The sequence below is a fragment of the Scyliorhinus torazame genome, chromosome 7 (genome assembly GCF_047496885.1).
Source record: "Scyliorhinus torazame isolate Kashiwa2021f chromosome 7, sScyTor2.1, whole genome shotgun sequence".
Lineage (NCBI taxonomy): Eukaryota > Metazoa > Chordata > Chondrichthyes > Carcharhiniformes > Scyliorhinidae > Scyliorhinus > Scyliorhinus torazame.
The window spans coordinates 297,073,852-297,096,635 of record NC_092713.1 but is presented as its reverse complement, the minus strand read 5'-3'; the positions used below and the strand labels follow the sequence as shown (position 1 = coordinate 297,096,635).

The window sequence follows — 22,784 nt, the reverse complement described above, 5'->3', positions numbered from 1 at the left end:
TGTACTCCTGACTAGCCTCCCGCATTCTACCCCCCATGAGTCTGAGATCATCCAAAACTATATTGCTTGCCCATAGTCCAAATCATCTCTCATCAATGTGCTCACTGACTTGAGCAACGACTCGATTTTAAAATTCACGTCATTCCATGGCCTTGACTCTCCATCATCTCTGCCATCAACCCCAGCCCTACAGCCCACGAGATTTCCCCACTGCTCCATTTCTGACATCTTCAGCATCCCTGATTTGTAATCATGTCACCATTGGTGGCTGTGCCTTCAACTGCCTACGTTAGCACGTGTGTGTGTTTCGTTTCCATTTTCAGTGCGTATTATTCAGACAAAAGAGCAAAAGAAGAGGCAGCTGAGGAAAACCATTTTAATGCAATGTGTTGCTCGACCCAGAATTCGCTGATTGAAATAGTGGTGGAAGCAGTTCAAAAGAGGATTGGATAAGCACTCTATTGTAGAAAATGTTCAGGTACTTCGGGAAAGAACAGGAGAATGCGACTAATTTACTCTTGTTTTCAGAGAATAGAAAGAGGCCCGACGGGCTGAATGGTCTCATACATCCCTGTATCATTCTGATCCTGACTTAAACTGTTCAATTCAGAAAGGTTATCCCAGCCAAGGATAATTCTGTCCTTGCCTGGCAGACACATGGCACGTTTCCCAGCAGAAATCATCAGGTAGTGAGCACAAAACAAGGGAGGCCTGGCCAATTACTATGGAAAGGAAAGATATGTTCAAGACACGTCGCTAGCGGTGAGACTGAAACAAACACATCACCTGAACCGTGGGAATATGGGATTGGCATTCCCTCAGTCCAAAAGAAGTTATGTTGTGCAAATGAGATTGTTTGAATAGCTCACAAGATAATATACTGGAAAGCTGCTTGGTCTGTGAATTGTGAAGTGTTTAAACCAGCAGTCAGTCAGAGGAGAGTTGAGACACAGCAATTTGTCCTTGACCTTTCTGGTGCAGTCTTGAATGGCAATTGCTTCTACCAGAGGAATGCAGAACCGAGATTTTAATAAGGACCGAGTAAAGTGAAGAACTTGATTTATTTACAATGCGGTACATACACTTCCCGGTAGACCCCTACTGGATCTATTTCTGGTCGATGCCTTAATGTCCAACCTTTTATACATTGGTTAATTAGAGTACCCCCGCACCTAGTGTGGGATATTAGAGATATTTCCGTAGATGGAATGCATTCGCACAAAGAACAGTACAATGTAGAGCAAGGCTATACGCCTGGCTGTGCCGGCTCTTGGTAAGATGTTGGCTTTGTTGAACGAAGGCCGGCTTTCTCAATTCACCCTCCAATATTCAACACATCCAAACAAAAAATTGGCAGAAAATCCATAGACCACATCTTAAAATGCTGTTTGCCTTCAAAGGGCTAGGAGGGATGGGTTGGGGGACAAGGGGGGGGGGGCGGGGGGATACATGACTGAACTCTGAACTACAAGTTAAGTTAAAACTACAGGTTTGAAAGCATTACCTTAAATTCGCTCGTGATGTTTTGTGGCGGGAAAGGTTTTTGTTTTGTGGTGTGATATTTGCACCACAGCTGAGATGTATTTCTGTTTAAGCTGCTGCCTGTGTTCTGTCCGAGCACTCCAAAGCCCTCCAGCCTCTGACTGCTTTGTCTCTCTGTTGCAGGTAGCAAATTACGGAGTCGGAGGACAGTATGAGCCTCATTTTGATTTCTCAAGAGTAAGTGGCCATAACAGCTGTACAGATCCAGAGTTACAGCTTTATTTGTTTAATCAGGTTTCCCCTCTGGAGTGCTGATCTTCAGAATCTGAAACCTCAGATTTGAAGTCATATTCTCACTGCCCAAAATTTACAACTCAGTTTGCAATGAATAACCTTTCCAAAATCTGAACCCTGGATAAAAACATGGGACTAAAAGTAAATGTTATCTTTTTTTTTAACCATGGGATGGAATTTGTTGCAACTGGATGAAGCTGTTGTTAAAATGGTGAAATCACATGGAGGCCTTGATTCAACTCATAGCTATTATTTGCACTCTGCATTGATCATATTCATATAACATCCATTTATTCTGCACCACCTCTTGCACTAACCAGGGTGTCAGGACCGAAAACCTCCAAATTCTCCTCTTAGCTCAGCTCGGGATTGCCAATACTCCAAGATTGCCCTGGAGACTTCTAGACACTGTGGTGAGCAATACCAGGGAGAGAAACCAAAGTGGCATAACAAATTTGTACATTTTATTCATTTTTGTTAAACACATTTTTTTATTTATTGGCTGTATAAATATTTGAGATGAAGGAAGGACGAGGTTTGACTGGACAGGGAGATCAGGCGGGTGGGGTTAGACATCATATGATGAAACCTCCAGGAATACATCCAAGCAGAGTTGGTAACCCTTCCAGTATATGGTTTGTCACTCTGACCTATCTTTACGTTGGCAAATAGGAAATGGAAGAGGCCGATTACCTCCTCGAGTCTGTTCTCCCATTCATCAAGATCATGGCTGACTTAACTCCATCTTTGTTCCATATCCCTTCATACTCTAACAAAAAAAATCTTATCAATCCAGTTTTCAAATTAACAATTTATTGATCGAGCATCAATTGCCATTTGCAGAAAAGAGTTCTAAACTTCTATCACCTTTCCTGGATAGGAATGTTTTAAATTCCACACCTGCAAGATTCTGGTCTATTTTAAAACTCACCCCTTTTTCTGGACTTCCCAACCAGTGTGAGTACTTTCCCCAATCTACCCAATGGATTGAAAACAAATCAGATTGCACCCTGAGAGGACAATGATGCTCCCTACACAGGTGAACTCCTACTGCTGAACCTACAGCTAGGAGAGAGTTGAATTATTTCATCTATATGTAGGACTTATCTCCAAACCCTCAGTGAATAAAAATCAAAGGGCATGTTGAGATCAGCGTGACAGGCGATAGCAGTGAGGCAGTTTTTAGCATCAGACATCAGGGTGTGCAGCATAGATTTACCAGAATATATAGAGATAATCTGTTCCCCTTAAGTGGTTCAGATCTAGAATGCACTGCCTGAGAGTGTGGGGAGGCAGGTCCAATCATGGCTTTCAAAAGAGAATTGGATAAGTATCTGGAGAGGAACTGTGTAGAACTAGCGGTAAAGAGGCCGAGAGAGTGTAGTTAAATTGTTCTCACAGACAGCTGGCATGTTTTTGATGGGCCGATTGGCCTCCTTTTACGCTGGAGCTCTTCTTTGATTCTGGTGCTTTGCAGTACTTTTGTATGAAGTGTTTAAACCAGCAGTCAGTCAGAGGAGAGTTGAGACACAGTAATTTGTCAGTAAAGACACAGTCTTTTGCTTGAAGCGATTCACTGAATCAGCATTCACCATGCCAACCAATGATCTATTCCACCTGTCCACTCTTTGGGAAATACATGTATGAGTGGAATATGGGGGTGAAATGATTTGGCCTGTGTGAGCAGAGTGTGTGAAACAGAAGAGCTTAGAATGGATAGGTTCTGGATGAATAAGGTCATGAGGAGGGCGAGCTAAGGTTATTAGTTGATTCAATAAGTGATGACTTGCAGCCCAGCTTTAATGCATTTCACCATCACTTATATCCAGTTCCAACAATGGCTCCTTAACTTTTAAAAAGGACGATCTCATACCTTCACTGTTCGGCCTTTCATGGAAACTCTTCATTTGAACTTCCTGCAGCGAGGTGGGGGGGTGGGGGCAGCTAATGTAAGCAGATGTGTGTCTATTGAACACTAGTCATATTCACAGGCAGGAAGAAACATTCTGAAAACAATTAAAGAGACTAAACCACAATATTGTTCAAAAGACAAAGTGGCCATTAATTTGAATTTGTCATCCAGTTAGGATTTTGTCTCTTTTTCTGTTGTTTAATTCAGCCAGTTATTCCAAGAGGCAGAAACCTCTCAGCTCTCTAAGTTAAAGAGGTAATCTTATTGACCCATTCCTTGCATCTGCAGTAGCAAAAGTAAGAGACAATAAATATGCACAAATCAGTGTAATTACATCCTTGCCAGAAGGAGCAAGTTATCCTCTGCTTGGCGTCTTCAAGTTTTAATGCAAGTCTTTTGGTGAATGAAGTGTCCATTGGTCCCCAGTGCACTTTGTTGAGTTTATCAGTTTTGTATGATGCAAGTCTTCTTTTGGACTTATTATAGGACTGAGACCATCAAGGTACTTGAATGATAACTGTCATGCAGTGATTTCCCCCAACTTCAATCAGAAAGGCCCTGCTACTCTCTTGTATGGGACTTCTGTAATATTTGGCCACTCTGCATTTTAAATACACCTGTTACTGCTGTATGCAAACATACCTGGCTGAAATCTCCTTTGGGTATATTTGGCAGGAACCCAAAGCTCTAAAAGTGCTGACTTCTCCAAATAATTCCCGGATACCACTTATCAGTCTGATCTCTGAACTAATTGAGTCTCTTCTGATTTATACCAGGCCCACTTTTCAACAGTCTGAACAAATTGCGTCATTGCCACGATGAATTTCATCTATTGTCACAGATTGAGATGAGAGAGATTTATGTTGTTCAGCTGTGCTGGCAATGCAACCTTAGTGCTTCCCAAATTGAAATACATCATTTGAGAATGCAATGACAGTAAAGATTTTTTATTTTTAAATTTTATTTATTGACTCTTCAGGACTCACAGGGGGCTTGCAGAGATATGTACAATCTCCCAATCGCTAAACGATCAAATTAAACTTCCCAAGTATTCTTTCTTGATTTCTGTGATGGCTATTTGAATAGATATTGAGACTAGATCTGTTATGTTTAACTTACCACAAGGACGTTGTAAATCTGTGGTTCTGTTTGTGTCCCAATTCGTACCAAATTCTACAAAGTTTTGTCCCTGTAGAATTCTATAGATTGTAGAATTCTATAGATTGTATGCAAAATCTCCAGAGATCTAGAAAACAAACTACTCTTCTTTAAGAATGTTATTGCATTGCACCTGCCACCAGGCAGTGCCTGGGAATTATATGAGGAACAGCTCCATTCCTTGGTCCGGTTGGCTTGACAGACTGTAAATGGAATAACCTTGAAAGGAGCTTTGTACAAACCTGACTGCTGATCTGTTGTCTTCTCCAGTGTTAAGGTATGATTGAACAGTAATTCAAAACAATAACTTTAAATCTTCAACCTCCACCAGCCCAGCTGCCTATCACCAGCTGAAGATTATTGGTCAATGCTTCCCAGTAGATGGTTGAATAAAACCCAGATTTGGAATTTGCTGACATCAATGTCATTGAACATTACCTTAACTATTCATTGTAAGGGCAGAACGGTGGCGCAGTGGTTAGCACTGCTGCCTCATGGCGCACGAGGTCCCAGATTCGATCCCGGTTCTGGGTCACTGTCCGTGTGGAGTTTGCACATTCTCCCCGTGGTTGTGTGGGTTTCTTCCCCACAACCCAAAGATGTGCAGGGTAGATGGATTGGCCAAGCTAAATTGCCTCTTAATTGGAAAAAAATGAATTGGGTACTCTAAATTTATATTAAAAAACTATTAAGTGTAAAATGGTGAAGAAAATCTATGAAGACACTCAAATTCCTGTCAACAAAACAAATATGTTAAGCCTGATTTGTGACAGTCAAACAACCATCAAATATGGTTCATAGCCATGCCTCAGTGAAATAGAAGAGTCAGAAGACTTCAGCAGTGGTCATAACGGTTCCCTACAGCTGTGCTGTGGGAGCTCAGTCACACAGAACTGAATCATTGCTTAATTCCATTGCCTGATTATCGTTTAACCTATTCACCAACACAAATCCACATGAAAGTTGCAATAAAATGTCTTCCTTGAGAGATTATTTAATTGAGAAAATTCATATCGAGCCTACTCCAGTTTCCATCCCGGGTATTGTTGAATTATTTTTTAATTAATTTTAGTTTGTTTGTAACGATCATAAACCGAGACCTCCTTTTGCGTTAAGTGAAGAATTGACATTTGTCCGCATTCAATCATTGTCTGAAGCACCGATCCAATTCCATTATATTAGTAAACCAGAACTTCACATACAACTTTCTTCCGGGATTTGTGTGGTGAAAGCAGCCAATGAGGGTTTAAAGCCTCAACAGGAAGACATCTGGTATAAACTTGTTTTTTAAAATAAAATCTGTTGCAGCGGCCTTTCGACAGCAGTCTTGCCACGCTGGGGAATAGACTAGCCACCTTTCTAAATTATGTAAGTACCCATGAGTGGTCGTCCATGGTGCGTGCTCTTGGTGTGTGTGTATTCATTCTCATTTCATTTTATAGAAAGAGGAACCTGATGCTTTCAGAGAATTAGGCACTGGGAATCGTCTTGCCACTATGTTAAACTATGTAAGTATGTGTGATGATCAGTTGGGTAGGAGGTACACTGAATAACCAAATGAATCAGCAGGTAAGTTAATCCCATCATTCTGGGGTGTCCAGTATATCTTTGTGGCTTCTTGAACTCCTCAACATGAGAGGAGCTGAGGATGAGGGAAGAAATTCCTGTTATCGTCTCTGGCCATAACGGATCCATTGGATGCAGTGCAAGGAGGCAAAGTCGGCACATCCACAAGGGCGCCTGCTCAAGATTCTATCTGGTCATTCAGAAAGAAGAGGAAATTGATCATGTAGCATTCACTTGCATGTGACTCTCTTCACTCTGTTCGCATTATGCAGTGGGCAATCTAATATGGACTTATCAACAACTGGAAAATCTGTCCCCATATTTGGATATAGCATCTGATAATGGTAGCAAATATTCTCTGGATGTGCATTAAAGCCAGCTATTCAAAACCTAAAGTGAGGCATGTCCATTTGAACAATTTTTATATTTGTACAGCACACCTCTCATTTCAGAGCGATTAACAAAATGGGAGAAATAAACACCAAGCTGAGCTTGGGGCATGTAGGGCATGAGGCTGTTGAAAGGGAAGGTTTCTGGGAAGCATTTGATGGCATGAGGAAAGGTAGTAAGGGAAGATGGTGTTGCAAGAGAATGGAAGAGGTTGTGAAGCAGAGGAAGGAAGAAACAAGAGTCAGAGGAGCGAAGGGAGCAGGCAATGACAAAGCACAAGTGAAGATTCCTCAGGTGGGATGGAGTGAAGCTGCACCAACACCATCTATCTGTATAATCTCTGAGTTGGGATTTAATAACGTCAAAATGTTAAGCTATCGTGAGACGCAATCGTTCCTGCAAACTTTCTGAAGAAGAGATCCACTTTGTTCCATTTTCTGCTCTTTTCCAATAATCCTTTCACATTGGAACAGACATTTGCTTGACTCTCATTGTGACCTTACCTTTATAATTTCCCATGAACAGTGCCTGCATGGGTACCCCGAACGAACAACAGCCGACAGAATGTGAACTTTGCGCTTCCATAAAAATCTAAGCCCAAGATGGAGTATAAATGGACCTCCAGTTCTGATGGGTCCCCAGTTAATTGAGCAGGAACTGGCAGCACACTGGAAGGTGGGGGACAATGGAAAGAGCAGCCTCCGGTTTATGGGTCTCTATTCGAGGACTGCCACACTATCCTCAACCCGTAGCACTTTATCCAGCATCATAAAATGCTATTACGAGCTGTCAGAAGGATACTTTCTGTTTGGCCTGAATCCTGAGGGGTTTTAGTACAGTTATAATGTTAATCAAATAACTGATTGTGGTGATTGGCATCAAAGCATGTATATATTGGTATTAATAAATATTGAATGATGTGAGTTGTTTACCTCCTGAATGCCGCCTTCCGAGTATCCATTATCAGTGGAAAGGATGTTAATAATTCAACAAATAAACTTTGAATCTTTCCTGGCTCCTTGTTCTCTGTAGGTTTTTACTTTTGGGAGGAAAAAGTTCTGTGTTAATGTTTAAAAGTGACTTGCTGACGCTAGAATATTTGACTGTTTAGCCGGTCATACAAAAATATGCACATCCACACAAATAGGCTCATGCCTGTCTGCCTATAATCCAGTCCAGCATTTAGAGTGGCCTAAGGCAGCACTGTGTATAATACCCCAAAACACAGTCCCATCAGTTAACATAGCATTTCATTTTGCTTTCAGCTGACTTTATAATATACACTTTTTGCATACTAATTGCACCTTTTTATTTGAGTTGTCAATGCCCTACTGCAGTGGGCTACTTTGGTATATCATGAGAATATCCATATTGCAACATTGAATTCAAGGACTGCCTCGCATTTTCAAAGTTGGAACCGAGGAAGAAAAGAGCAGTGCAGAATCTTGATGAAACTTCAAGTCAGTTCTCAGAAGCACGCGGAATGCGACACTCCCCCAGAAGATGGAGAGCTGAAGATGTTTTTGTATTTGATCACAGGAATGTGACCTTTGTGACTGGCCTGCCACGTTAGCATCGCTTAAACATTTTATCTCAATGGCCAAATTGAGGGCCTGTTAAAATAGTTCTGGCTATACCATATATGGAGTATCTAGACTTGGCTCTCCCACACACTGAACTACTGAAGCATAAATATAAAATGTCCTGATCCGTAATAGGAGCAGGAGTATGCCATTCAGCCCCTCAAACCTGCTCTGCTATTTGACATGATCATGGCTGATCTGTTTACGTTTCAAGTTCTGCATTCCCAATTACCCCCGATAACCTTTGGTTCCTTTACTTAATCTCCACCTTAAAAGTATTTTTAAAATGACAACTCAATCACTGAACTCCGATCCATGTGATTGGGCTAGGTAAAGTTATCGATCCCCAGTTCGTGAGAAGGATTTTTGCTTTTTGATTGTAGTCTCTGCACATGTACCATGTGTGGTGGTATGTATTAGGGGTAATACGGTACACCACGTGTCGACAGGCTATTGGTGGAGGGATGCCAGGTCCTGATAGGATCTGCCACCTACTGGACTCCACCCAGAAATGCCGGTATAAGAACCCAGTTTTTCCCTCCATTTCCCTCAGCAGTTGCATTCTGTAACCACGCTGCTGGGAATAAAATTCTGCTTAATAAAGCCTTCAATTGACATTACCTCAACCTGCCTCGCGTCATATTGACGGTGCTACACCATGTCATGAACACATCTGGGCTGTACTCTCTGGTCCCACAGCCGCATGTTTCTCGACGGTGCGCCGTTCACTGCTGGCGGGGTTCGGTACTCCCGCCGCTCGTCAATCGATTTTCCCGTGGAAATCACCCCACGCCTCAGGTAAACCTACGGGCAGGGTTGCGCTGCCAGCAGGAACACAGAATCACAGCAGCCGGAGAATTCCAGTCCTGATGCGGGGACTCACCATCTCCTGGTATGCTGTTATTAATTAGCAGCAGGCAGAATCGAGAATGCAGTAACAATTCCGGAAAAAGTTTGCATTCTTTAAAATGCACCTGCAGAAAACCTACTTTAGAAACCAAGACTGGACCTTGATGCTGGCAAATAAGAGTCTTTCTTTCGACCTACACATGGAAGTTATTTATTCCTCACTCAGAAAACATATGCCAAATGGCGTGGTAATGATTATTATTGTATGCTGTCCAATTTCTTTCAATTTGGCACCCGCCGTGTGTTGACGTCACTTGCAACCTTTTGCCCACTGACTTTAAGACTCCACCTGTGAATGGGTCTAGTTATTGCTACTGAATTTTCACTTAAAGAGGTTATTGTGAAACTGAAGTAACTGTTCATCATCCAACAGGGGATCGATCTTCCCCTCATTCGTACATTTCAAATTTTCTCCATTGCAGCTTTTATTAATATCTCTTTAATCCTTAGTCATGCTCCTCAGAATTTCCTATTCACCAAGCACCCAGATCGATAAGATTATAACCTTCCTATTCTCTCACGATCTTGCAATTAGTCAAACTTGACTCATTCTTTCTCAGAAGCTCAAAGGTTATGGAACTCCAAACCACCTTCAGTATTTTATTCTTCCGACAATCTTCAGCGATTCAAAAGCTTCCGGTGGGGTAATTTTCAACATCATTGAAAGGAAGAGGGGCACTGGGAGTGGGGTGAAAAACTGATGGGAGACCTCCCATTGACTTCAATGAAAAGCTTCATCAAAGAGGCAGGTTTTAAAGTTGTCTTAAAGGAGGAAAGAGCAGTGAAGAGGTTTCGGGAGGGGCTTCCAGAGCTGAAGGACTGGGTAGGTGAAGGCACAGCTGCCAGTGGTGAACCTGTGGAAACTGGGGATGTGCAAAAGGTCTGATTCTGAGGGATGCAGAGATCTTGGAGGGGTTGTTGAGGCACGAGGTGTTTCCAGAAATGGGGATCTTTACTCTTCAATCACCCTTGCTGAATTTATCCTCTTGGAGGTCACTATTCTCTACTTCCTGGAATACTTTACCTTCCTTTTCATTCCTTTCAGTCCTAGTGGTATCCTGGCCTTAGAACCCTGCCCCTTTTTTTCTCAATGAAATAAAAATTCTCCCCATTAACCCTTGTGCTGTGAACTGTTTCATCGTGGGAGAAGGAGGTGAGAGAGAAAGATTACACAGAATTACAAAGATTAAACTGTGGCCTTCCACACTGTAGGGATTCTCTGAAATTCTATGAAAGAATTTACAGCACAGAAACTGTCGGTTAGACCCCAGATGAGACTCCAACTACCATAATTCATGTACCCCTGTCAGCACATCCTTTTATTCCTTTCTCCTTCATCTTCTTATCTCGGCTTTGCCTTAAATGCACCTATGTTATTCTCATCAACCAGCATCACAGTGGAAAAACATGGCAAACTTTGCATTAAAATACAGTTGCAAAGTTACAGCCAAGATGCCAGTTCTAGTTGGACTTTTCTTTTCGGAAGTTGAATACAACCACTTGGAAAAAAGTCTATGTGCTGGTTCATATTCTGCAGAAATATGACTCTTGTTGCTTTTGCTATTTGTTAAACCTGCAGTTTACTGGGATGGCGATAATATCAGACTGCCAGAAGCTCACCTTGTCAGCATGTCTTTTTTAAATTTAATCTGTGCCTTTTCCTGTCCACATTCCCCTGTTGATATAAAGGAACCAAACGATTCTGGGCAATTGTACTTTGCTGTGTGGCAATCTCTTGCTTTACTTGTCGAGTAAGCAGTTTTCTTTCATTTCCATTTTCCACCGGAAGCTCCATGATTCCAGCAGCCCTTGTATGGTCATCTGCTAACCTATTCAGCCCGATCGATCGTAGGAAAGGAACAATGGATACAGTGCTCTCTTGCTGTCCTCCTGCTTTCTGACAGGGGCCAGTGTACAGCAATCGTGTGTTTAAACCTTTGCTTCCCAAAGTGTGTTTGCACAGTGGTGTTGTTTGAGGAGAACTATTCCACCACTCAACCTTCCCAGCGAAGCACTGTTGCGCCCAGCTGTTTCTAAAATCAACTTAAATCACCGAACCCAACAAACGGTCAAAACCATCAGAAAGGGAGAAGAGGTTTTTTGGGGAATTTTGTTTTAATATCCATCCAGCAACACAAGCTGTCACTGTATTCAGCTGCTGTGATTTATAGGAATGCTATTAATATCCATGCTGAGGCTAGCCTAGATAAACTTTCCATATTATTGGTACTGGATTCCACCTCCCTACGACCTAATTTTCACTGCATCGGAAAACGTTTTGAAGCTCATAATAGAACCACAAAAGTGCCCATATTTAATGACGGCATGGTGGCATACTGGTTAGCATTGCTGCCTCACTGGACCAGGGATTTGGGTTCATTTCTGGCCTTGGGTGACTGTCTGTGTGGAGTTTGCACATTCTCCCCATCTGTGAGGCTTCCTTCTGGGTGCTCCGGTTTCCTCCCACACGATGCGCAGGTTAAATGGAATGGCAAAGTTGCCCCTTACTGTCCAAAGATGCACAGGTTGTGGGGGGGGGGGAGGGTTGCAAGGATAGGACAGGGGGGGTGGACCCATGTAGGGTGCTCTTTCGCAGGGTTGGTACAGACCCGATGGGCTGAATGACCTCCTTCTGCACTCTTCTGCACTGTAGGGATTCTAAGGGAAAAACCATTTGGATTCTATGACAGAGCCCAGAAATCCTGCTGCAGTCCTTTTGCCTCATTTCCTTGTTTTCAGTGTGGTTAATGTTAAAAATAGTTTCCCTTTTATCTTTCTTGAGAATCAACGTTGACCATGCACCGCATTCTTCGAAGGGGAAATTCAAGTGGAAGTACTCAGAAGTGCTGTCTTTTCCCAAGAATGAACATTCTCCCAACTGAAATGAACAGAATGTGATTGCAGATGGCTCCTGGTAATTGACACTTAGCGGCTTTCTGGTTGAGAGGAAGACACATTTTCCTCTCATACTACTGAGCTGGTGATTCAAGTCATGCAGGGTGAAGCATGGAATGATTGTTAGTGCATTTGAGGTTAAGTGGTTACTATGACGTGTACGGAAGAGGACTGCCACCTAAAACACCACGGGAAGGGTGGAAAACCCAGCCCAATATGACACTATTATTCTCCTCTTCCTCCCTCTGCACTCAATCCCGGTGATCTCTTTGAGACAAATTTCACTGGCTCCTTCCGAATGAATTCTTCTCAGAAAGACTTTCCAAGGATTGCTTGCTTTAATTGTCTACTCCTTTCAAGTCAACCAATCCTCCAAAAAACTTGAAGGCTAACCAGAAAAAATACGCCCAACAGTCAAGTAAGAGTGAAATCAATAACAAGGAAACGGAAGGTTGGTGAGATTAGGCCACTAAAATCTCATCAGCCTTTTAGCATTGGTGAGGAGAGGTGGGTGGGCGGTGGGGGGTGTTGCTTAGTGAATTCAATGATGGTGTAAGCTTATCGTCCCCTATAAGAGAGCATTATTGGTGATTGTGGACAAGTGAAAAAGGCAGGAGGAGAAGAGATTGAGCAAAAACCTCAATGGAAGTGGCAGAAATTCAGATCTGTTGAAGCTCAGCTGTATTTAGCAGGCAATTAAGCTTTGTATTCCCTCCCTTAAGGTTTTTAACTCTTAAGTTCTATTTCTGCATGATTTGTTTATGATAATATGTAAGAGGAATTTGCCATATGGGCTATAAACTGACTCCAATTTGAAATGTTTTCTCATTGCATGTGTGTGCATCAGTGCCTGGAGCTTCTTATATGCAACATGTTTATTCCTTTTTTTCCATCTTATTATCTTTGTGCTGAATAAATACTGCAGCAATGGAGTTTAAAAATAGGGCAAACAGCAATTGCTGGAGCCTGGAAATAACAACAGAAAATGTACACTGAGAAGCCAGCATCTGAGAGAGAATGATAGGTTTGTGCATTGGGTAGCACCTGCCTTCTGGTCAGCTTAAACAATCCTCTTTTAAGGACTGACCTAAAATACAAAGGGAGAAGGGGAGAGGAGGACTACAGATCAAGGTGAAGAGATGACATCCATTTTCACAGAGAGGTAAGGCCTGACTTTAACTCACTCAAAGCATTTGGAGTTAAACTCAGACCCATCAGTCACATTGTGCAGCTTTCTTTCTGTTACAAAGCCATGACCAATTTGTATCCTGTGGTTTGCCTTTTTATCACAAAACTTGCATTTAAACAGTGCATTTAATGTTAGAAGATATCCCAAGGCATCTCACAGAAGTATAATGGATGCATATTGGCATGGGGTCAAAGAAGGAATTATTAAGGTGTGCAACTATGAGGACTTACAAACTGGGCCACCCAAGTCTCAAAATGTGGCCTTCAAATTCTAAGCAAGCTGATCTTTTTGGAGTGTAACTTTCATAGTCACTGGCGTGTCTCTTTTGCGTTTTGTGAGTCTAACTATCTAGGACAGGCTGTTTATGAGTTTTCGTCTCAGAGGTGGTTGGATCCTGAGTCAAAATGCTTCCCTATGACCTGTAACCTTTCTCCTCATCCCTCTTGGTTTCCTTGGATATGTCCTAGTTTCGGCTCAGCAGTATCATTAAGAAGCTTTCCAATTTAGGGCAGCACGATAGCGCAGTGGTTAGCACTGCTGCCTCACGGCACAGAGGGCCCGGGTTCAATCCCGGCCCCGGGTCACTGTCCGAGTGGAGTTTGCACATTCTCCCCGTGTTTGCGTGGGTCTCACCCCCACAACCCAAAAAGATGTGCAGGGTAGGTGGATTGGCCACGCTAAATTACCCCTTAATTGGTAAAAAAGAATTGGGTACTCTAAATTTATTTTTAAAAAGCTTTCCGATTTGACCACGCAAGTTCTGACAAAGACTTGTAGCGACTAGCTTAAAAAATCTCTGATGCTGGCTTTTCTATGTGTTTTTCAAGGAGTTGACATTTTTGATACTGTGGACGATTAATCTTTAATTTAAAAAGGTTTCTTGTTCATATGGAGAGTAAACACCAACACAAAATGTTTGGGCTGAATCTCCTCTTTGAGTATTGTAACTTTTACGTATTCTCTGTAGAATCCAGTAGATCAAAACTTTCAGGAAATCGTTCCCAGCAACTGGTCATGTAAAATGCACAGGGTAAATGCTCGGTAATTGTAGTTCCTTTGAAGTAGGGGACTTTGTGCAGGCACTGAAATCATGCATTGTGCATCTTGACAGTCTTTTGTTGCTCAGTCAATACCAATAGTTGATGGCTTGTTCAACAGTTGGGATGAATGGATTTTTTCTTTACTCGTTCCGTGAAGGGGCGCTTACTGCAATGTTGTTTCAGCACTCAGAAAGTTATTTCTTTGTGGAATGCATTTTGTTAAATGTAGAGTTTCTTGGTGTAATGTCTGCAACTCTGTTGTCCCCTCAATGTTCACTGTCTGCCCTGTTGGCTGTTCTGTGCCAGAATTTGCAACATCCGTTATCAGTTTCATTCTTACATGCTTTATTTTTAAATGCAGCATTTTAGAAATCTTTGGCATGTTTGCCTGATCTCAACATATCTGAAAGTATCAGAAAAGTACTCTGAATATCCATCAAATTTATTTTTAAATGGCTCTTTTATTAAATTCAACAAAGCCTGCATGAACAAAAGGTTTCAGGTGGTATCATGCAGTATCTTTAGATTATGTAGTGCGGATTATAGCAAATATTAATACATTTTGCATTACTTATTGCAGGGTAAGAGGATCAGGACTTTTCTTTTTCAGAGGGAGCCTTGGTTAGGAATGGGAGGGTAGATAAGGTTAGGGCTTGAGGAGTATGTCATTTCTTTAGATACTGATATGAATCATTGGGAGCAGGGTTCTCTTATTTTGGTCATAGAGCCCATCCAACTGAACTGAACCAAGCACTGGCCAAGGGCCAACCATCCTTCTTTCCTGTGGACTAGCAGCTTGTCGAGCTTCCAAATGTTCACTCAATCTCTCTGAACGAATGCCAAAGGTTAGTGTGCCATTTAGTGGCACATATGCGGAACCAGTATTTATAGCCTCAGTAACCAAGATCTTATAATTCAGTGAGTCGATGTTCTCGTTGCAAATTCACAAGTCTGTAATTCAACCTTATTATCTTTAGGTTAAAGTTCCTAGATTTTGGGCGGGAATAGTCAATTTGGGTTTATACTTCTGAACACAATCCAGTAAGTCCTGCTAGTATGCATACATACTCATTTCATGACAGTAGTCATATTCACTGCCCAGACTTGTAGACAAAGTGTAGAGATGTGCAAGTTGGAAATGGAAATTGCTTATTGTCACAAGTATGCTTCAAATGAAGGTACTATGAAAAGCCCCTAGTTGCCACATTCCGGCGCCTGTTCGGGGAGGCTGGTACGGGAATTGAACCATGCTGCTGGCCTGCCTTGGTTTGCTTTCAAAGCCAGCGATTTAGCCCTGTACCTGCGGTTGCCCTGTGAACCATCTCCGACAAGAACTCGGTGCCCAAAGAAGAGAGTTTAATAAAATCCTAATGAAGCAAAAGATGCTCAACTTTAAACCATTAACATGTAGGAATGGATGATGGAGGTTGAGCCTTCTCCCCACCAACCTCTCCAGCCTAACTGTGCTGCTGTGTGGGTTTGCGATGTGGAAGCCAAGCACCTACCCACTTTATGAGCTGATAGGATCATTGGTGAGCCATTATTGCACTTTTGTCCAGTATTCCACAAAGCCGGAATAGAACTCTGTATGCAGTGGCACCTCTGGCCAGTTTCTCAGCCACAGGAGATACACCAGGTGAAGGCAAGGGTGATGGAGTTGTGAGGGGGGAACGACAGGGGAAACCAGGATACATACCTACATTTATCAAGAGTAAGAAAGTTAAACAGCAAACAGCACTGCAGGTCAGTGAAAGAGAAAGATGGGGTGGTGAGAGCCGTGACTCTCCATCAGCGAGATTCAAAAAAAATGAGGGGCTTTTTAAGATGCGAGATACAAAGGCAGGGGTTATGCTGCATTCTCTCGGTCATTTAAGTCATGCTGACTTTTTTGTTTTTATACATGTTGTTTCCGATGATGTTGACTGTGTGCAGCTTCAGTCTCTGTAATGGGTTATGTTGCATCAGCTGCAGGCGGTCAACATAAAAGTGATTATTTCAAATCAAGATTCCCATAGCTTTAACTGCATTCATTGAACATGCAGCATCTCGAAACAGTCACTTGGCACCATATTTACAAATCTGTTTGCAATTCTTTATACCAGATGAGTGACGTTCCTGCAGGAGGAGCCACAGTATTTCCTGACTTTGGTGCTGCCATTTATCCAAAGAAGGTAACTGTTACACAAGCTTTGCATTGCCAATTCATTGTTTGTTTTCTGTACTTGATTAATTGTGAAGTGGATGGATACGTGTCCAGTCAAAATTGTGGGAGAGTTATCTGGTGACAATCATTCATTCTTCCTTCATTAGCACAAGTCAAAGTTTTTCCTCAGCTCTCATACTTATGCCGAACTAAACCAGTCACTAAATTAGTTATTCAGTAATGTCCCCATCCCCTGATAAATATCACCCTTCAAAGCTCAGTCTCTGCATATACCTGAGGCTAGACAGACCAGGATCTACAATCCACTCACTACAACCAGTTATAAACTCACATGGAAATTAAGAAAAAATACAGCAGGATTGGATTGGATTGGATTTGTTTATTGTCACGTGTATCGAGTTACAGTGAAAAGTATTTTTCTGCGAGCAGCTCAACAGATCATTAAGTATATGGGAGGAAAAGGGAATAAAAGAAAATACATAATAGGGCAACACAAGGTATACAATGTAAGTACATAAGTAGGAATGAGTAAGTTTTATTCCTACTTTTAAGATTAAATCTCGAAAATGATTAAAAATCAATGTTTGGTCACTTTTTGTAATTCAGCACTTTGGAAGAGAAACCACTAGATAGTCAATTACTGATCAGGTGTTGGATTTCAACCTTAATCATGAAGTCCTATGGGAATAAAATCCTTTTAACACCTGCTCATTGGAAATCTGCAGTTTGCACCAATCCAAGCCCCTCAAAACAGGGGGCAGGATACTCTGAGCCCGGGGCTGGGCCGGAGAATCGACGCGAATCGCACCACGTCGCCCCGACGCCGGGACGCGGTTCTACGCAGAGCGGAGAATCGGCGTCATTGGCGCCGGCGAGGTTGGTGTGGCGCTGGCCGGGGGCCGCTCTATGGGGCCCCCGGCGATTCTCTGCCCGGGATGGGCCGAGCGACCATACCGAAAAACCCGAACGTCGCCGCTGCCGTTCTAACCTGGTCTTACCCGGAGGGACCTCAGCATGGAAGGGTCCAGGGGCGGCCTGTGGGGGGGAGGGGGGTCCAACCCGGGGGCATGCCTCCACTGTGGCCTGGTGCACGATCAAGGCCCACCGATCGGCGTGCCGGCCTCTTGGGCTGGGGACCTCCTTTGTTCCACGCCAGCCCCTGTAGCCCTACGTCATATTGCGTTGGGGCCGGCGTGGAGAAGGGAGACACCACGCATGTGCGGAAATTGCTCTGGTCTCACTGCGCATGCGCGGAACCTTGGCACCCATCTGACGCCGGGATCGGCAGCTGGAGTGGCGTGGGTCACTCCAGTGCCATGCTGGTCCCCTGTAGGGGCCAGAATTGCTGATCCTGAGGCTATGTTGACGCCGTCAGGAAACGCAATGGCGTTTACGACGGTGTCAACACTTAGCCTCAGGATCAGAGAATCCCGCCCAAGGTATGAATGCTGGGACAAGTGACATTTTCAAGATTGGGATCAATGGAGTTTTGGGGGGATGTATACACAGAATATACAAGCAGGAGTCGGCGATTCGGCTTTTTGAGCCTGCTCCGCCATTCATTATGATCATAGTCTGTTCCTGCCTTCCTCACCAAAGTCCTTTGATCCCTTTCGCCCCAGTGCTATATCTAACTCTTGAAAAATATATTTTTGACTCAGATATTTTCTGTGGTAGCAAATTCCACAAGCTCACCACTCTCTAGGTGAAGACATTTCTCCTCATCTCAGTCCTAAATGATCTATCCTGTATCCTCAGATTGTGATCCCTGGTTCTGGACTCCCCCACCATTGAAAATATCCTTTCTGGATCTGCCATGCCGGGTCCTGTTGAATTTTGTCGGGTTTCAATGAGATCACCCTCATTCTTCTGATCTCCAGTGAATACACTCCTAACTGACTCAATCTCTCTTCATATGTCAGATCCGCCATCCCATGAATCAGTCTGGTAGGCTTTTGCTGCACTCTCTCTATAGCAAGAACATTCTTCCTCATATAAGGAGACCAAAACTGCAGGTGTGGTCTCAACAAGGCCCTGTATAATTGCATCAAAACATCCCTACTCCTATACTCAAATCCTCTCACTATGAAGACCAACATAATATTTGCCTTCTTTACCACCTGCATGCTTACCTTCAGCAACTGGTATACGCAGACATCTAGGTCTTTTTGCACATTCACCTGTCTCAATTTAGAGCCATTCAGATAAAAATCTGCCTTCCTTTTTTTGCTACCAGAGTGGATAACCTCACATTTATCCACATTATGCTGCATCTAGCACGCATTTGCCCACTCACTCAACTTGTCCACATCACACTGAAGCATCTCTTCATCCTCCTCACAGCTCACCCTCTCATCCAGTTTTGTATCATCTGCAAATTACATTCAGTTGCCTCATCTAAATCATTCATATATAATGTGAATAGCTGGGGTCCCAGCACCGATCCCTGTGGTACCCCATGCACAATTAGATTGTCAATTATTCCTTTCTCATTATACAATTACCATTCCTAGATGGCCTGCTTTCTAGTTGATTCCTCAATGTATTGGTCCAGAAAACCAATTCCTCCTCTGCGGTATTGTTACCGATTTGATTTGCCCAGTCTATTTGCAAATTAAAGTCACCTGTAATTACAGATGTTCCTTGAGCACATGCATCTCTAATTCCCTGTTTGATGACACAACATAAACACTACAGTTTGGGGGTCTATGTACAACTTCCACTAACGTTTTTTGCTCCTTCGTGTTTCTCAGCTCTACCCATACAGATACCACATCGTGAGAACTAATTATCTTTCCTCACTATTTTATTAATTTCCCCTTTAAACAGCAATGTTTTAAGGGGAAAAGACCTTAAACTCCACCGTTTAAAGTGGAGTTAAACTCCACCACTTTTTCCTTTTCGTTTGTCCTTCCTAAATATCCCTGGATGGCCAATTCCCAACCCTGGTCACCCTGCAGCCATGTCTCCATAACCCGACTATATCATACCCGTTTACATCGATTTGCACGATTAATGCATTCACTTTATTGTGAATGTTCTGCACGTTAAGGCACAAAACATTAAGACTCGTCTTTTTAAAATTACTTGTCCCATTCCCTTTATTTTTCACTGAAAGCCTGTTTGATTCTGGCCCTTGGCTTCCCTGCCTATCACTTTTCTTATTCCCCTTTCTGTCTTTTGTTTTTGTCCTTGATTCCCCCTCCTCTGACAGCACGGTAGCACAGTGATTAGCACAGTTGCTTCACAGCTCCAAGATCCCAGGTTCGATTCCCGGCTTGGGTCACTGTCTCTGCGGAGTCTGCACATTCTCCCCGTGTCTGCGTGGGTTTCCTCCGGGTGCTCCGGTTTCCTCCCACAGTTCAAAGATGTGAGGGTTAGGTGGATTGGCCATGCTAAATTGCCCTTAGTGTCCAAAAAGGTTAAGTGGGGTTACTGGGTTACGAGGATAGGGTGGAGGTGTGGGCTTAGGTAGGGTGCTCTTTCCGAGGGCCAGTGCAGACTCGATGGGACGAATGGCCTCCTTCTGCACTGTAAATTCTATGATTCCTTGCAGAGATTCCCATCCCCCTGCCATTTTAGTTTAAACCCTCCCCAGTCACTCGAGCAAATACTCCCCCTCGGACACCAGTCCCAGTCCTGCCCAGGTGTAACTTACCTGGTTTGTACTACTCTCACCTCCGCCAGGCCCGATCCCAATGTCCCAGGATACTGAAACCCTCCCCCTCACACCATCTCTTCAGCCACGTAGTCACCTGATAAATGCTACTAGTTCTACTCTGACTTGCACATGGCAGTGGTAGTAATCCTGAGATCACTGCCTTTGAGGTCTGACTTCTCCACTTTCTTCCTAACTCCCCATATTCTTCTTTTAGGGCTCATCCCTTTTTTTTACCAATGTTGTTTGTACCCTCGCCCTTCAGAATGGCCTCCAGCCACCTTGAGAGATCCTTGACTCTAGCACCAACGTACAATCCTGGAGTCTCGTCTGCAGCCACAGAAAAACCTATCTATTCCTCTTACAATTGAATCCACTGTAACTATTGCACTCCCACAAATTTTACTCATCATCTGTGCAGCAGAGCCAACCATTGTGTAATGGATTTGGCTGTTGCTGCTTTCCATTCGGCCCATCGAGCCTGCACTGACCCTTCGCAAGGCCCAATCCCCCACCCTATTCCTGCAACCCATTCTAAGGGGTAATTTAGCAATGCCAGTCCACCTAACCTGCGCATCTTCGGACTGTGTGTTGAAACCGGAGCACCCGGAGGAAACCCACGCAAACACGGGGAAAAAATGCAAACTCCACCCACTGTCACCCAAGCTCGGAATTGAACCTGGGTCCCTGGCACTGTAAGGCAGCGGTGTTAACCAATGTGTCACCCTTGTTTAATATTTTTTAATTCTTGTTGATAATAAAACTAAATAGCGGAACTGTGACTCTGTTCATCTATGTTTTCTAAAAATAAAAATAAAGTGTCCTTTGCGCCAGGGTTCCTTTCTGGAATCTTTCTGTCTAGTCGTAACACCATCAGGGGTCGTAACACAGGTCAGTTTCCAAATGTACAAACAATGCAATGTCTTTCTAAATTTTAAAAGAAAATATGGTTCCAACAATTTCCATGTCATAAAGGGAATTGGGGAAACATCCTAAACTCTGGGCGCGATCGAACAGCCTCATTGCGCTCGACTCACTGATGCGACAAGGCCGTGAGATTTTCTATGCTTGGAATGCCTCGTGCGATCTAACGAGATTTTGCAAGATCTTGCAATCTGGATCTCGCCCAAATGCTCCCGAGGCCCGGAAACGAATGCCCACACCTGGGAGACCTCACCATGGTGCCATGTAACATCGTTCACACAGACCAGGCATAATGGCACCTGAGAGGGTCCCCCAGACCATCGGAGTCCCTCGGTGATTGGGCTCTGGGCAGAGTAGTAGCCTGGCACTCCCTCTGCCACCTGGGCATCTTGGTACTGCCAGCCCGGCACCTTGACACGGCCAGCCTGGCACCTTGGCACTGCCAATTAGGTATCCTGGCACTGCTACCTTGGTACTGCCAGGGTGTCCAGGTGGCACTGCCAGGTTGGAAGTGGCATGCCAGGATGCCATGCTTGTACTGCCCGGATGCCATGGTTGTACTGCCAGGATGCCGGCTGGCATTGCCAAAGTGCCCGGTTGCCTGTGCCAGGGATAGGGCCCAGGGTGCCCTGCCCTTCTGACGTGGGGTGAGGGGAGGCTCGAGGACACCCTAACAGGTAACGGGGGTGTGGAGGTCCCGCTGGGGAGTCTGAGGCAGGTTGCGAGATTGGGGTGGCATTTAAAACTGGCCGCTCTCGTCAGTGCAGAAAGCGAGATAAGTGTGGCTGAGGTCAAAAAAGATTTCCGTTTGATAGCGGGGTCGTTCTCGGAACTGCAGGTGCTGAGAAACACGCCGCTAAATCGCACCCTTGAATTTTAGTTCTGAAGAAAAATATACGGCAGCTTTACTTCTAAAGAAAACATTTTATCTGTCTAATGCATTGTAATAAGCACAATTTAAACATATTTTTTTTATTTTCAGGGCACAGCAGTCTTTTGGTATAACCTTTTTAAAAGTGGAGAAGGTGATTATAGAACACGGCACGCAGCCTGTCCAGTATTAGTAGGAAGTAAATGGGGTAAGCTCTTACACCATATCCTGCCATTGATAGCCACATGCTTATTTATTTATTGAGATTTGTGTGTGAAGTGAATGAAGAGGGCTGTAGGTATTTACGTCCTGGATTCTGTCAGGATGTGGCACATCTTTTTGTGGAAAAGATCTATTTTTCACATTCTATTTTGGGTAAGTTTTATTGATGGTTGTATTCAGATGAGACTGGCCTCTGTTCAGGAATGCATTGAGCTTTTATTCCCAACTTTGGCACTCAAGTGTCAATGTCAAACATTCCCAAGTCAAATAGAGAAAAGCCCAAACGCAGAATAAAGTTCCCCACGCATAATGTCAACAATCTGCCTTAGCTTAAGAAAATATTTCTGACTCCACCAACATATTTTTAATTTTCATTCCTCGTGCCTGTTATCCTCTCTGAATAAAACTGACACCCTTTAGCTGGTTTATGGGCACTTTCCAATTTGGAGAACCATGGACGGGATTCTCCGACCCCCCGCCGGGTCGAAGAATCGCCGGGGGCTGGCGTGAATCCCGCCCCCGCCGGT

General features: G+C 43.6%; 1 protein-coding gene across 7 annotated transcripts in view; it reads left to right on the top strand.

Annotated features, from left to right (window-relative positions):
* The window catches only part of LOC140427113 (prolyl 4-hydroxylase subunit alpha-2-like), a 195,791-nt gene that overhangs the window by 166,405 nt on the left and 6,602 nt on the right, over nt 1-22,784 (top strand). For 3 of the 7 annotated variants that reach the window (XM_072512642.1, XM_072512638.1, XM_072512637.1), the window contains 5 exons: nt 1,666-1,719; nt 6,155-6,214; nt 6,289-6,354; nt 16,521-16,589; nt 22,147-22,243. In XM_072512642.1, coding sequence (XP_072368743.1) covers nt 1,666-1,719; nt 6,155-6,214; nt 6,289-6,354; nt 16,521-16,589; nt 22,147-22,243 — 346 coding nt within the window. The remainder of the gene's footprint in view (nt 1-1,665; nt 1,720-6,154; nt 6,215-6,288; nt 6,355-16,520; nt 16,590-22,146; nt 22,244-22,784) is intronic. The other 4 variants (XM_072512640.1, XM_072512639.1, XM_072512643.1 and 1 more) reach the window with 2 other exon arrangements.